Source organism: Emys orbicularis, chromosome 11 (assembly GCF_028017835.1).
Source record: "Emys orbicularis isolate rEmyOrb1 chromosome 11, rEmyOrb1.hap1, whole genome shotgun sequence".
Classification (NCBI taxonomy): domain Eukaryota; kingdom Metazoa; phylum Chordata; order Testudines; family Emydidae; genus Emys; species Emys orbicularis.
In genome coordinates this window covers 72,515,158-72,528,191 of record NC_088693.1, presented here as the reverse complement: position 1 = coordinate 72,528,191, position 13,034 = coordinate 72,515,158, and the positions used below count along the sequence as shown (strand labels likewise).

The following is a 13,034-nucleotide window of genomic DNA, read 5'->3' as shown; positions in this document are numbered from 1 at the left end:
TGCTTAGTGAAGAGGGAGAAACAGTAACAGGAAACTTGGAAATGGCAGAGATGCTTAATGACTTCTTTGTTTCGGTCTTCACCGAGAAGTCTGAAGGAATGCCTAACATAGTGAATGCTAATGGGAAGGGGGTAGGTTTAGCAGATAAAATAAAAAAAGAACAAGTTAAAAATCACTTAGAAAAGTTAGATGCCTGCAAGTCACCAGGGCCTGATGAAATGCATCCTAGAATACTCAAGGAGCTAATAGAGGAGGTATCTGAGCCTCTAGCTATTATCTTTGGAAAATCATGGGAGACGGGAGAGATTCCAGAAGACTGGAAAAGGGCAAATATAGTGCCCATCTATAAAAAGGGAAATAAAAACAACCCAGGAAACTACAGACCAGTTAGTTTAACTTCTGTGCCAGGGAAGATAATGGAGCAAGTAATTAAGGAAATCATCTGCAAACACTTGGAAGGTGGTAAGGTGATAGGGAACAGCCAGCATGGATTTGTAAAGAACAAATCATGTCAAACCAATCTGTTAGCTTTCTTTGATAGGATAACGAGTCTTGTGGATAAGGGAGAAGCTGTGGATGTGGTATACCTAGACTTTAGTAAGGCATTTGATACGGTCTTGCATGATATTCTTATCGACAAACTAGGCAAATACAATTTAGATGGGGCTACTATAAGGTGGGTGCATAACTGGCTGGATAACCGTACTCAGAGAGGAGTTATTAATGGTTCCCAATCCTGCTGGAAAGGCATAACGAGTGGGGTTCCGCAGGGGTCTGTTTTGGGACCGGCTCTGTTCAATATCTTCATTAACGACTTAGATATTGGCATAGAAAGTACGCTTATTAAGTTTGCGGATGATACCAAACTGGGAGGGATTGCAACTGCTTTGGAGGACAGGGTCATAATTCAAAATGATCTGGACAAATTGGAGAAATGGTCTGAGTTAAACAGGATGAAGTTTAACAAAGACAAATGCAAAGTGCTCCACTTAGGAAGAAAAAATCAGTTTCACACATACAGAATGGGAAGAGACTGTCTAGGAAGGAGTACGGCAGAAAGGGATCTAGGGGTTATAGTGGACCACAAGCTAAATATGAGTCAACAGTGTGATGCTGTTGCAAAAAAAGCAAACATGATTCTGGGATGTATTAACAGGTGTGTTGTGAGCAAGACACGAGAAGTCATTCTTCCGCTCTACTCTGCTCTGGTTAGGCCTCAGCTGGAGTATTATGTCCAGTTCTGGGCACCGCATTTCAAGAAAGATGTGGAGAAATTGGAAAGGGTCCAGAGAAGAGCAACAAGAATGATTAAAGTTCTTGAGAACATGACCTATGAAGGAAGGCTGAAAGAATTGGGTTTGTTTAGTTTGGAAAAGAGAAGACTGAGAGGGGACATGATAGCAGTTTTCAGGTATCTAAAAGGGTGTCATAAGGAGGAGGGAGAAAACTTGTTCACCTTAGCCTCTGAGGATAGAACAAGAAGCAATGGGCTTAAACTGCAGCAAGGGAGGTCTAGGTTGGACATTAGGAAAAAGTTCCTAACTGTCAGGGTGGTTAAACACTGGAATAAATTGCCTAGGGAGGTTGTGGAATCTCCATCTCTGGAGATACTTAAGAATAGGTTAGATAAATGTCTATCAGGGATGGTCTAGACAGTATTTGGTCCTGCCATGCGGGCAGGGGACTGGACTCGATGACCTCTCGAGGTCCCTTCCAGTCCTAGAATCTATGAATCTATGAATCTAGGGGGAAAGAATGTCGGCCGTACTTACAGGGTGGGGGTCTCTATCCTGGGAAGCAGGGACTCTGAGAAAACATATGGGTGGATAATTGAACATGACAGTCCAGTGCAATACTCTGGCCAAAAAGGCTAATGCAAGCCTGGGGTGAATAAATTAAGGAATCTTGAGTAGGAGTAGAGAGGTTATTTTACCTGGAAAATAATGGTGCTGGAATACTTGGTCCAGATCTGATGTGGAGAGGATTCAGAAAAGAGCCACAAGGCTTAGAAAACCTGCCTTCCGGTGACAAATTCAAGGAGTTCAATCTATTTAGTTTAACAAGAGGTGGTGGAGGGGTGACTTGATCACAGTCAATAACTAGCTCCATGGGGAACAAATACTGGCTAATGGGCTCTCCAACTTAGCAGAGAAGGGTCTAACATGATCCAAGGTCTGGAAGTTGAAGCTGGACAAATTTGGACTGGAAGTAAGGTGTACATTTTTAACAGTGAGAGTAATTAACTGCTGCACCAGCTGACCAGAGCTGTGGTGGCTTCTTCATCACTGACAATTGTTAAATCAAGACTGCTGGAGGAATGATGTTGGGGCAGGTCTGTGGGCTGTGCCATGCTGGAGGTCAGACGAGCTGGTCACAGTGGTCCCCGTGGCTATGAAAAAGCAGTCTTGCATTCAGTCCTAACACAGCGCTCAGCCAGGGGCATTAGTTGCAGGTGGCTGGTTTGCTTTTGTTCCAGCTCTCGCCTGGCACAAGTGTGTGTGGCCGGGGCTCAGTGGCAAGCCAGTCTCCTCTCCTAGCCTGGTTGCGCTGGGGCTTTGCTCTTACCCCCGCAGCCCCAGCGCAGCAAGGCACCTGCTCCAACCTCGACCCGTCTGCGCCCACAGCAGCCAAGCCTGGAGGCTTCACTCAGCCGGAGCCGCCTTCATCCCTCCTCCTCCTCTCCCGCCCAGCGGAGAGGGAGGCGCAGCCCGGCTCCCAGGAGATGCCCGGCGTCCGGCTCTCCCCTCGCTCCCATTGGCCTACCGGGGGTCGCCTAAGGTGCTGCTGCGGCGGCTGGGTGCGCTAGCCGCCGGGAAGGGGGCGCCAGGCTGGGCTGCCTGGAGCAGCGGCAGAAGCGGGGCTGGCTGGTTGGCGAGGGAGCTTTGCAGCCCGGCGGCAGCGGTCGTGACTGCGCCCTGCCCAGCGATGAGCAGCCCCGAAGTCCCGGCCCGGCCAGAAGCGGCTGCGGTGCCCCGGAGCTAGGGCTGCCTTGCCCGCGGGCCAGCGGCTCGGAGCTCAGCAGCAGCCGGGCGTGGAGAAGATGCGCCCCCGGCTGGCACGGCCCCGGTGCGCCCTGGGCGCAGCGCGCTGAGCCAGGCGCGGCCGGCTGCTGCCCCGAGTGGCCTGGTCCCCCGCTCCTCCTGCGCTGAGCCGGCAGGCGGCCCCCGAGGAGCCGGGACAATGTACGCGGGGCGCAAGAGGAGGAAGCCGGTGCAGAGGACGTAAGTGAGGAGCGGCGGGGGGCTCGAACCTGCCGCGCTGGCTTGGCCCCCTGGCGGGGAGCTCTGCCTCGGGGGCAGCAGCGCAGGGGGAGGGGGGCGGTGGGTGTCTGGAGCTGGGGTGCACGTGCGGGGATGGGGGGGGGGGAGAGAGGTGGTATTGCTCCCCAGGCGGCACTTTGCCCTTTTAGCTCCCAAAACTTAACAGAGCAAGTGTTGGGTTCGCGGGGAGAATGTGTCCAACCCGCCTGCCAAAGGTCTCTGCCCCCAGTGCCTGCCCCGGAGCTGCCAGCGCTCCCCCCGTGCAGCGTTCACAAGCCGACTTCTCTCTCTCTCTCTTTTTTTTTTTTTCTTTCTTGAAACCCTTCGTTCATTCCCTCGCTCCCTAGCTCCGCTGCTACGGATTTCCGCTGGGCAGCGGTTGAAACTAGATTTCTCTGTGTATTTCCCAGCTGCGGATGTTCCTCCTTGCCAAGGAGGAAAAGCCAAAGTTTGAGGCTAGTGAGGCGCTGTGATGCAATGCCAGCAAGGTGAAATTGCCTTGGTAAAATGGTGCCAATGAACTCCTTCCCTTCCTTAAAAAAAAACCCTTTTCATTAGAACCTATGCAGGATATTTGTTGAAAACATATGCACCATCTATGGTCTGCCTGCATTTGCATCAGGGGGATGGTCAGTGCATGGCTATTGCACCATATGCCGCTTCTTCAATACGAGATAGGCTAGAGCTGTCATCCGCTGTTGGTCTGGGAAGTTTTATATAAAGGTTTCAAAGACTTCACATGGGGCATGTTCTGATAAAGAACTCTGTTTAAATCATTAGTAGCCTCCATTTGAAAAAGATACTCGTGAACAATAGTTGTCCTTTCACCGGCTGACCTAGTTTTAGTTGATAACCTTCTCAAAGATTAATTACGGTGCCCCCTTGCTTGGCTAGACCAGTTCAGATCCTGTGAACATGCCCTAAAAGAAGTGACCATGGCAGATATTTGGAATTAAAAGAGGTGCCTTAGTTATTTTATAGACTTTTTTTAAAAAAGACAAATGTTCTTTTTATAATTGGAGTGTGTGGGTTTCAGATTATCCCTTGCCTTTTCTAGTGTTCACACTGAATTATTTTATTACTATTGATAAAATAATGTGGTACATCTTCAGGTCTGTGCTTTCTACCCAGATGTGCACCATCCAAAACTATTTTCATATTTTGCTTTTCTTCATGGTTAGGGAATAGGTACAAGAGACACAATTTACTAAAATGGCAGTGCAGTTAAAATAAAGGGCTGGTTATCATGTAGTATGAGCTAATTATTAATTTAACAGGCACAAATGGTTTGCCTGTTGATTTGCATCTGTTCATTGGGATGAATGGTCAATTTTAATACTCAGTTAAAAAGTTTGGTTAAAGTGCTGGGTAGAAATCTTTAAAATAGATTAAAAATATGAAGCCTTTTTGACCAGTATAAACTCTGAATGGCTGGAACTCTGTGAGCCAGGATTGCCTGGTTAAAGTCTGTGACATTTTCACACTTGCTTCCTTGCAACCACAAGAGCAGGCTAAAATATGGAAGGGAAGAGGTTCAAAGTCGTAAAACTTCTAGAGTAGATTTAGGAGGCGAGGCAAGCAAGCAGGGCGCCCGACCTCATGCATTGAGCAAGTGTCCTCTTGAACCTGGATTCGTTTGTTTAAAATTAAACAGATAAATGTCCTTGGAAAAAGTGGCATGGCCCTTTGCATAGGTAAATGAAAGGCAAGTGACCGACAAAGGCCATTGTTAGGGTTGGGAAGTCTGGTAGCATGATGGCAGGAACAACTGGAATCAGAGGCGATGTGTGTGTGTGGAGGGGTGCATGCAAGATCATGTGCCCCCCGCCCCCAGTTGCTGCTTGGCTTGTACTGAGTGTGCTCACACAGACTGAGCATGCTCAGTAACATCTGCTGAAGTCCCTGCCCTCCCTCTGCCCTTGGCAGGTCTTTGACTGGGATCATGAAGAACAGCTGCAGTTCATTCTTGTTTTGAGGCAAAGGGGTTAATTGTAAGCGCTCGGGGGCAGGGGCCATATGTTATTCATCTGGGGATCAGCGTGCATGGTGCTAGAAGCGTATTAATAGCAGGAATGAATAAGGGGTTGAAGTAAGAGCTCCCATTCTGTTAAGAAATCAAGAGTAGAGGTCGGCAGCCAGTCCTCATAGCCCCCTCTCTCACCCTTGCTATGTGCTGGAGAACTCTGCAGAGGACCACCCTCTCCCTGGGCACAGGTGTGTTTGTGATGTGTCTCCCTTTGCTCGTCCCCCTGGCAGAGTGAAGCTGCCGCCCCCAGAAGGTGTGAAGTCGAACCCCTCCAAGCGCCATAGGGATCGGCTGAACTCAGAGCTGGAGCGGCTGGCTAGCTTGTTGCCTTTCCCTGAGGAGGTCATCTCTACCCTGGATAAACTCTCCATCCTGCGCCTCAGCGTCAGCTATCTCAGGGCCAAGAACTTCTTCAACAGTAAGAGCAAACTGGGGGGAGGGTGGGAGACTGGAGTGGGCCCTTTCCCATTAAATACACCTGTGACGTTGCACCCTATATGATTTTATGAAAATATGCTAATGAGTGTGAATATAATGTAACTGGAATATGCTTCATGCAAAAGGTCTCTTGTAAGGTATCATTACAAAGTTTATAATCTACTGAGAGTGGTCATCCTATTTGTATACATGTATCATTCTTGTATCTGAAACTACAGATAAACTACAAAAAGGGCTACAGTCATTAGAAATCCCCTGGCTACCACCTAAGCTGGAACAAGGGCTGTACCAGGGGAAAGAATTGTGCCCAGACTAGGAAGGCATCCAGTCTGTGATAGAAGCTTATTGAAACATCTCTGAGGGTGAGATTTTATCTGTATTCAGTTTTCTTACTGTATTAGGCATAGACTTGCGTGTTTTATTTTATTTTGCTTGGTAATTCACTTTCTTCTGTCTGTTATTACTTGGAACCATTTAAATCCTACTTTTTGTATTTAATAAAATAACCTTTTACTTATTAATTAACCCAGAGTATGTATTAATACCTGGGGGGGGGGGCAGCTGTGCATATCTCTCTATCAGTGTTGTAGAGGGCGAACAATTTAAGAGTTTACCCTGTATAAGTTTTATACAGGGTAAAACGGATTTATTTTGGGTTTGGACCCCACTGGGAGCTGGGCATCTGAGTGTTGGAGACAGGAACACTTTTTAAGCTGTTTTCAGTTAAGCCTGCAGCTTTTGGGGTACGTGATTCAGACCTGGGTCTGGGTTTGTAGCAGGCAAACTTGTCTGGCTCAAACCAGGCAGGGCGCTGAAGTCCTAAGCTGGCAGGGAAGACTCAGAGGTAGTCAAAGCACATCAGGTGGCAGTCCCAAAGGGGGTTTCTGTGACCCAACCCATCACAACACCATGTTCCCTTCAGCTCTGCAACAGAACCAGCAAGGTGCCTGCTGCAGGGAAATCTCACCCTGTGTGTTAACATGCCGGCAGAGGAAGATCTTTTCATTGCATAAGGGAGTGGTTATTGTGAGAATCTGATTCCAGCATGTTGCCGGCATCTTTCACTCACCCCCACACCTGCAGACATTAAAATGGTTTTTAACCACCAAGACAGTGTAATGTTGATCTGCCACGTCACACTCATATTAAGGGAAGCCACCGGGACGGTAAAAAGTCCTCTGAAACTGAAGCGTTGCTTCATGCTTATCTGGTGCTACTTTTTCCTGCACTGGAAAGCAGAAGTCCCAGAAGACCGAGCAGGTCTCTTCCATCAGATCTCTTATATCTGTTCTGTATTCAGCCTTTTATTTGAAACATGGCACCTGGAATCTTGTCTAAAATCAGTTAGCTCCAGTAGCGGATGTGTTTTAGTTTGATTTAATTTTGGCGAGAGAAGCGCTCCCTGTTTCTTGCAGTATAATGACATCTCCTGCCGCAATAGTCTCCAAACTGGGCTTGTCCCCTTCTTACTTTTCAGTACTAATTTTTATCTCTTGAGCCGAAGAGCTCGGAGGAGCAGAATCTGTTCCCATTCAGAATACATATACTGGAACGAGAGGAATCAAATCTATTATGAAGCCTAGATAACAGAATAATAATACCAGACCTCAGTGCTCAGGATGCATCTAATTGAGCAGTGTTGTCCTAGCTGTGTTGGCCCCAGGATATAAGAGAGTCAAGGTGGGGGAGGTAATATCATTTGATATCGTTACAATTGAATTAAAGATATTTTAAAATATGTTAAAGAATTCATCTATCATGCCATTGTAATATAACATTAATATATTCCATTCTTGTCCCTCAAACTCTGACTGCCAGATGCTGGGACTGGATAACGGAGGATGGATCACTTGATAATTGCCCTGTTTGGGGTTTTTTCCCTCTGAAGCATGTAACATTGGCCACTGTGGGAAGACAGAATACTGGGCTAGATGGACCATTGGTGTGACCCAGTATGTCTGTTTTTATATTTAGACTTTGGTTAGACTTTTTCTATACAAACAGCATCAGTTTGAAAACGATACTCATTTGATTTACTATTGAAACATTTGCAAGAATTTTTATTTGAATTCCATTTAGTTTTGCTCTGTTATAAATCTGCTTTAAACATGATACCGTGCTTATAAGAATGGGCAGGCTGGTGAAATGAAAAGCTGATGTTATTAGAAAGCAGGTATTTTACTCTGCAGTGCCAAATCAGTTGACATTGAGTTGATAACTATTTCTATTTTATTTTTAACTTCACATTTTCATTATTAAATAGTTCCTATATGTGAGCCCTCATTGTACTGAACATATCAAATGCAACATTTTTTAGCAGCAGCATTGTAGAAGAAATTCAGATCTTCGGAGGTTTTCCACCTCTGTTATAATCCTCTGACTCTCTGAAATAATGGCAACAGATTTAGAGAAATATAACTTGGTTTGGGTTGTGTTATGTAAAGGTTTTCATATTGCAGAAAAATTGCTTGTTTTGACAGTGAGCTGATGATGTCTGCTGAAAATCAGTGGTGCAGTGCGGGCTTTGCATTCTCTTGAAGCATTAATAATTTAAAAATCGCAGCTTAAAGAATTTATAAAATGGAGGCATGGGAGCCACCCTTTAAACCTTTAGCCTTAAAATGGCTGGTCTTGTCACAAAGAATCAAAACTTAAGTTACAATGCTTAGACACTCTTTGTCTAAGAATTTCAAAAGAAATTCTGCCAAGATACTGCAGAAATTGAATTCGGAAGGAGAAGACAACAGTCTATGTCATGGGGATAGTGTGCACTTCATGGGTTATAGACACCCAGAAACTTGCATAATTACCTGTTCATTTTACATTTCTGAAATAATTCAAAATGATCTGGACAAATTGGAGAAATGGTCTGAGGTAAACAGGATGAAGTTTAATAAAGACAAATGCAAAGTGCTCCACTTAGGAAGGAACAATCAGTTTCAGACATACAGAATGGGAAGAGACTGTCTAGGAAGAAGTATGGCAGAAAGGGACCTAGGGGCAGGGCCGCCCGGGGGGGGCAAGTGGGGCAATTTGCCCCAGGCCCCGGGCCCTGCAGGGGCCCCACAAGCCCTGGCCCGGCGGCGGTCCAGGTCTTCGGCAGCAGGGGATCCTTCAATGCTGCTGAAGATGCGGAGCGACTGAAGGGCCCCCCCCGCTGCCGAAATGCCGCCGAAGACCCGGACCGCCGCCGGGTGAGTACAAGCGCCGCAGCTCCCCCGCTTTGCCCCAGGCCCCCTGAATCCTCTGGGGGGCCCTGTCTAGGGGTTATAGTGGACCACAAGCTAAATATGAGTCAACAGTGTGATGCTTTTGCAAAAAAAGCAAACATGATTCTGGGATGCATTTACAGGTGTGTTGTGAGCAAGACACGAGAAGTCATTCTTCCACTCTGCTCTGCGCTGGTTAGGCCTCACCTGGAGTATTGTGTCCAGTTCTGGGCACCGCACTTCAAGAAAGATGTGAAGAAATTGGAGAAGGTCCAGAGAAGAGCAACAAGAATGATTAAAGGTCTAGAGAACATGACCTATGAAGGAAGGCTGAAAGAATTGGGTTTGTTTAGTTTGGAAAAGAGAAGACTGAGAGGGGACATGATAGCATTTTTCAGGTATCTAAAAGGGTGTCATAAGGAGGGAGAAAACTTGTTCATCTTAGCCTCTACGGACAGAACAAGAAGCAATGGGCTTAAACTGCAGCAAGGGAGGTTTAGGCTGGACATTAGGAAAAAGTTCCTAACTGTCAGGGTGGTTAAACACTGGAATAAATTTCCTAGGGAGGTTGTGGAATCTCCATCTCTGGAGATATTTAAGAGTAGGTTAGATAAATGTCTATCAGGGATGGTCTAGACAGTATTTGGTCCTGCCATGAGGGCAGGGGACTGGACTCGATGACCTCTCGAGGTCCCTTCCAGCCCTAGAATCTATGAATCCCAGTTTTTACATTCCTGGTGCATTTGGGCCTCTCTATATTTGCATTAAAAAAAACCAAAAACATAAAATGCCTTGCTTAAGGGTCCTAATATATTTTTGTGTCCCCCCGTACTGGAATTTAATTTGTTTTTTAGCTGCTAGCATTCAAAATGCTAAGCATAAAATAGTGTACTTTGAAGAGCACCTGGGGTTTTAGGACTATACCTCCCTCCATAAAGACAACAGCTTAGTTTGAGGCAGCATCCTCGGTTATGTGACTGGCTCAGTCAGATTAAATCAGCATTAAGGAAACACAAATCCTTAGAGATGAAAGTGCTACCACAAACCTAGAGATGTGTTTCTTAATTAGTCCTGTAGCCTTTACAATGTTTTGTATTAAACAGTTAGCTTTGGATATTGCTGCAGCAAGTACTTTTGAGCAACTTAAAGAATCCATATTTAAAGAGTTTTCCAGCGTTATTCATTAGCTCTGATCAGATTCAGCTCAACTGCAGTGTGGTTTGTTTGTGAAGACTCTTGTACTCTGGTTTTATGCGCTCGTCCTAAAGATCATACTGAGACTGCCTTGTGCAGTGAAACATTTCTAGTTTCCATATTTTCATTTTCACAAGCATTAAGCTTCTCTTAGCTTACCTCAATGCACGTCTAAAGCGTACGCTGACCCATACAAGCCCAGTATTACCTACTTTTATTATTAGTCTAGATTATGTACACTTACGTACAGACTCTTACAAGTAATGTTATTTATATTAAATGAGATAATGTGACATTAAGCTCCCTACTCTTGTGTTTTTCTTGTGCTCTTGGATTTGGATCTGTTCAACGTCTGATCTTGGCTGAAGACTGTGGATGCTAGTTTTTGACTTTGGATCTAGCCCTATTCCCATTGAAATCAATAGTGTGTAGCAAAACTCGGTCTGTACATTTAAGGGGGTTCTATACAGCAAGGGTAGTGGTTAGTAGTAGCATAAGCTGCTCTGCTTCAGGATGTGGTCGTCACTCCCCATGTGAGCCTTGGATCTGACTGGCCCCTGTTGGTGGCACCCAATAAGGGTCCCTGCTCAGGGTAAGGAGTGATGGCCAACAATGGATCCAGTGAATGTGGGCCAAGTTCCCCAACGGTGGTGACTGTGGATGAACTGCGACTGTGGATGTGTGGACCGCACAGGGAGGAGAACAGCTAGATCTTTGAAAAGGCTATCCAGGCCCTAAGGAACCAACAGCATCTGTCAGAAGAGTTCCTGGGGAGGGGGATGGTCCAAAAACAAGACACCCACTGCGCCTCCCCAGTCCTAAGGAAGAAAAATGAAATGAAGGGGCAATCAGCCCTGCCCATGACAACAGCACCAGTAGCGCCCCTGTTACTGCCAACTCCTAGAGGATGGAAATGTTCTGCACGCGCAGGACGGGTGTGACCTAAACCCCTCCCAGGGAAAGCACAGCCCTGATAACGCCAACTTCCGGGAAGTCCAAACCAGACCTTAGTCACGTTCCGTCTCGCCACAGGGAATGTGTTCACACTGAACAGCACTGGCTGCAAGACAGCTCTTGTCAAAGAACTTGCTTGCTACAAGATCGTAATCGCTGGCGTTGCGGAGGCTTGCAAAGCAATCCTGTTGCTGTGGAAGGAGCAACCTTCCTCCACTTTGGTGGTCCCCACCAGACTTGAGGTGTGGCACTTCTCATGAAACAGCCTCTAGAACAGACTTTAACCATATGGAACACCCTTTCTCCATGCTTATTTCGTGCTTGGCTTAATTGCCATCTTGTCGTTGTGGCCTTCATGCCAACAGACTATGCATCAGCTGCAGAAAAGGACACCATAACTATCTCTTCATTATACATGTGCATTACTGGGCTGTTGGGTATATTGGCCACCAGCTAGCAGCAAAAATCCATTCTACTCTGCCACATGACACGCTGCTAGTGCTTGGAGATTTCAGTGCTGCATCAAACTGGGTATGAAACTGTGATGGGTTTCCAAATGCCAGCACCACTCAGCTTCTGACCTTGTGTGCCACTGAGGGCTTGTCTGTTATGAGCGCCTGGTTTTAGGTGCCACAATAACCATTGTTGGAGTTGGAGCGGACATGCCATGAAAGAAATTGATCACATCCTTGTCAGAAATTGCTCCATAGTGAAATCTCACCGGGTCTTTGGCAGCACAGAAGCACCAGCATACTCAGACCTTAGACTAGTTGTTCATCTTTCACTCTCTTTTCCAACTCTGCGCAAGCCTGAAGTTCACCAACGGTACAATATCCAACATTTGTCTGAGGATTGTGTTGAAGCCGTGAAATACACACAGGTCTTCGAGGATCACATACGTAATCTCAGTACCCTCTCTGACTACTTGGAGATCACCTGGATTGGTATACGCAAGACTGTATCACGCACTGCCACCGAAACAGTTGGTTTCAGATGGTCATGTAGTAGGGTTGCTATGTTTCTAATGGTTGGTAACAGGACCCCCGAGGCCCCGCCCCTTGCTCCAGCTCTTCCCCTGAGGCCCCACCCCTTTCTCCAGCTCTTCCCCCTTAGATAAAAAAAACCAGACATCAGGGCTTGTCGAATGGCACCCAGGCATACAAGCTGACACCTGGACTGTCTGGGTGAAAACTGGACGGGTGTCAACCCTTTTACGTAGGCCTCCTATCCCCCCACGCCCAAAGCAATAGGGACAGCATCCGTGTACATTTCCTCTCCTGGTGCAAAGCTCTGCCTGCAAAATGGGTGGATGAACCGGGATCAGATCTGGAGCAGTCTCTTTAGAAAAGTACTGAAGTGTGGGGGAGGAGAGGTCCACTGCCTCCTGGGTGCCCCCTCATGGCCAGGGTGCCTCTGCAGTGATTTTCTCCCTCAAAGGGCTTCTTAAACAAACGCCACCAAGGCCTTTTTTGGCCATTCCCCACCCCTTCTCAGGGGCCGAGTTTATTCACAGAAATAAAGCTCCAGAATAAAACTCCAAGTCCCCAAACACAGTCCATCAGTTTTCCCCTCTTGCTGGGTCACTCCCAGGCCTTTCCTGCCTACAGTCTCAGTAGGGAAACCCCACCTCCAAGGGCTTTCTACTGGAGCTTGCTTATTCCCAGCAGTCTCTAATTCACCCTGCTCCCTGGCCTTCCTGCCCAGGGCCTTTCCTTCTTCCCCCAGGCCCTGCCTGGCTGCAGACTCAGGTTTTGGCTTCTAACCCCCTAGCATCAGGGTCTTGCCTGTAGGACCTTTCTCTTTCCCTGCAGCTTCCTGGGCTTTCCCCTTCGCTACAGCCACCTGCTGCCCTTCACAGTGAATTAACTGATCCAACCCCGGCCTCTTTTGTACTCGGGGTTGGCTAGCCCCAGACACTCCAGCCCTTAAGGGATGAGCCAGCCTGTTACAAGT

General features: G+C 47.0%; 1 protein-coding gene across 1 annotated transcript in view; it reads left to right on the top strand.

Annotated features, from left to right (window-relative positions):
- The first annotated feature begins 3,180 nt into the window (after positions 1–3,180).
- The window catches only part of LOC135885283 (aryl hydrocarbon receptor-like), a 115,165-nt gene continuing 105,311 nt past the window's right edge, over positions 3,181–13,034 (top strand). The window contains exons 1-2 of the mRNA XM_065412927.1: positions 3,181–3,221; positions 5,517–5,704. Coding sequence (XP_065268999.1) covers positions 3,181–3,221; positions 5,517–5,704 — 229 coding nt within the window. The remainder of the gene's footprint in view (positions 3,222–5,516; positions 5,705–13,034) is intronic.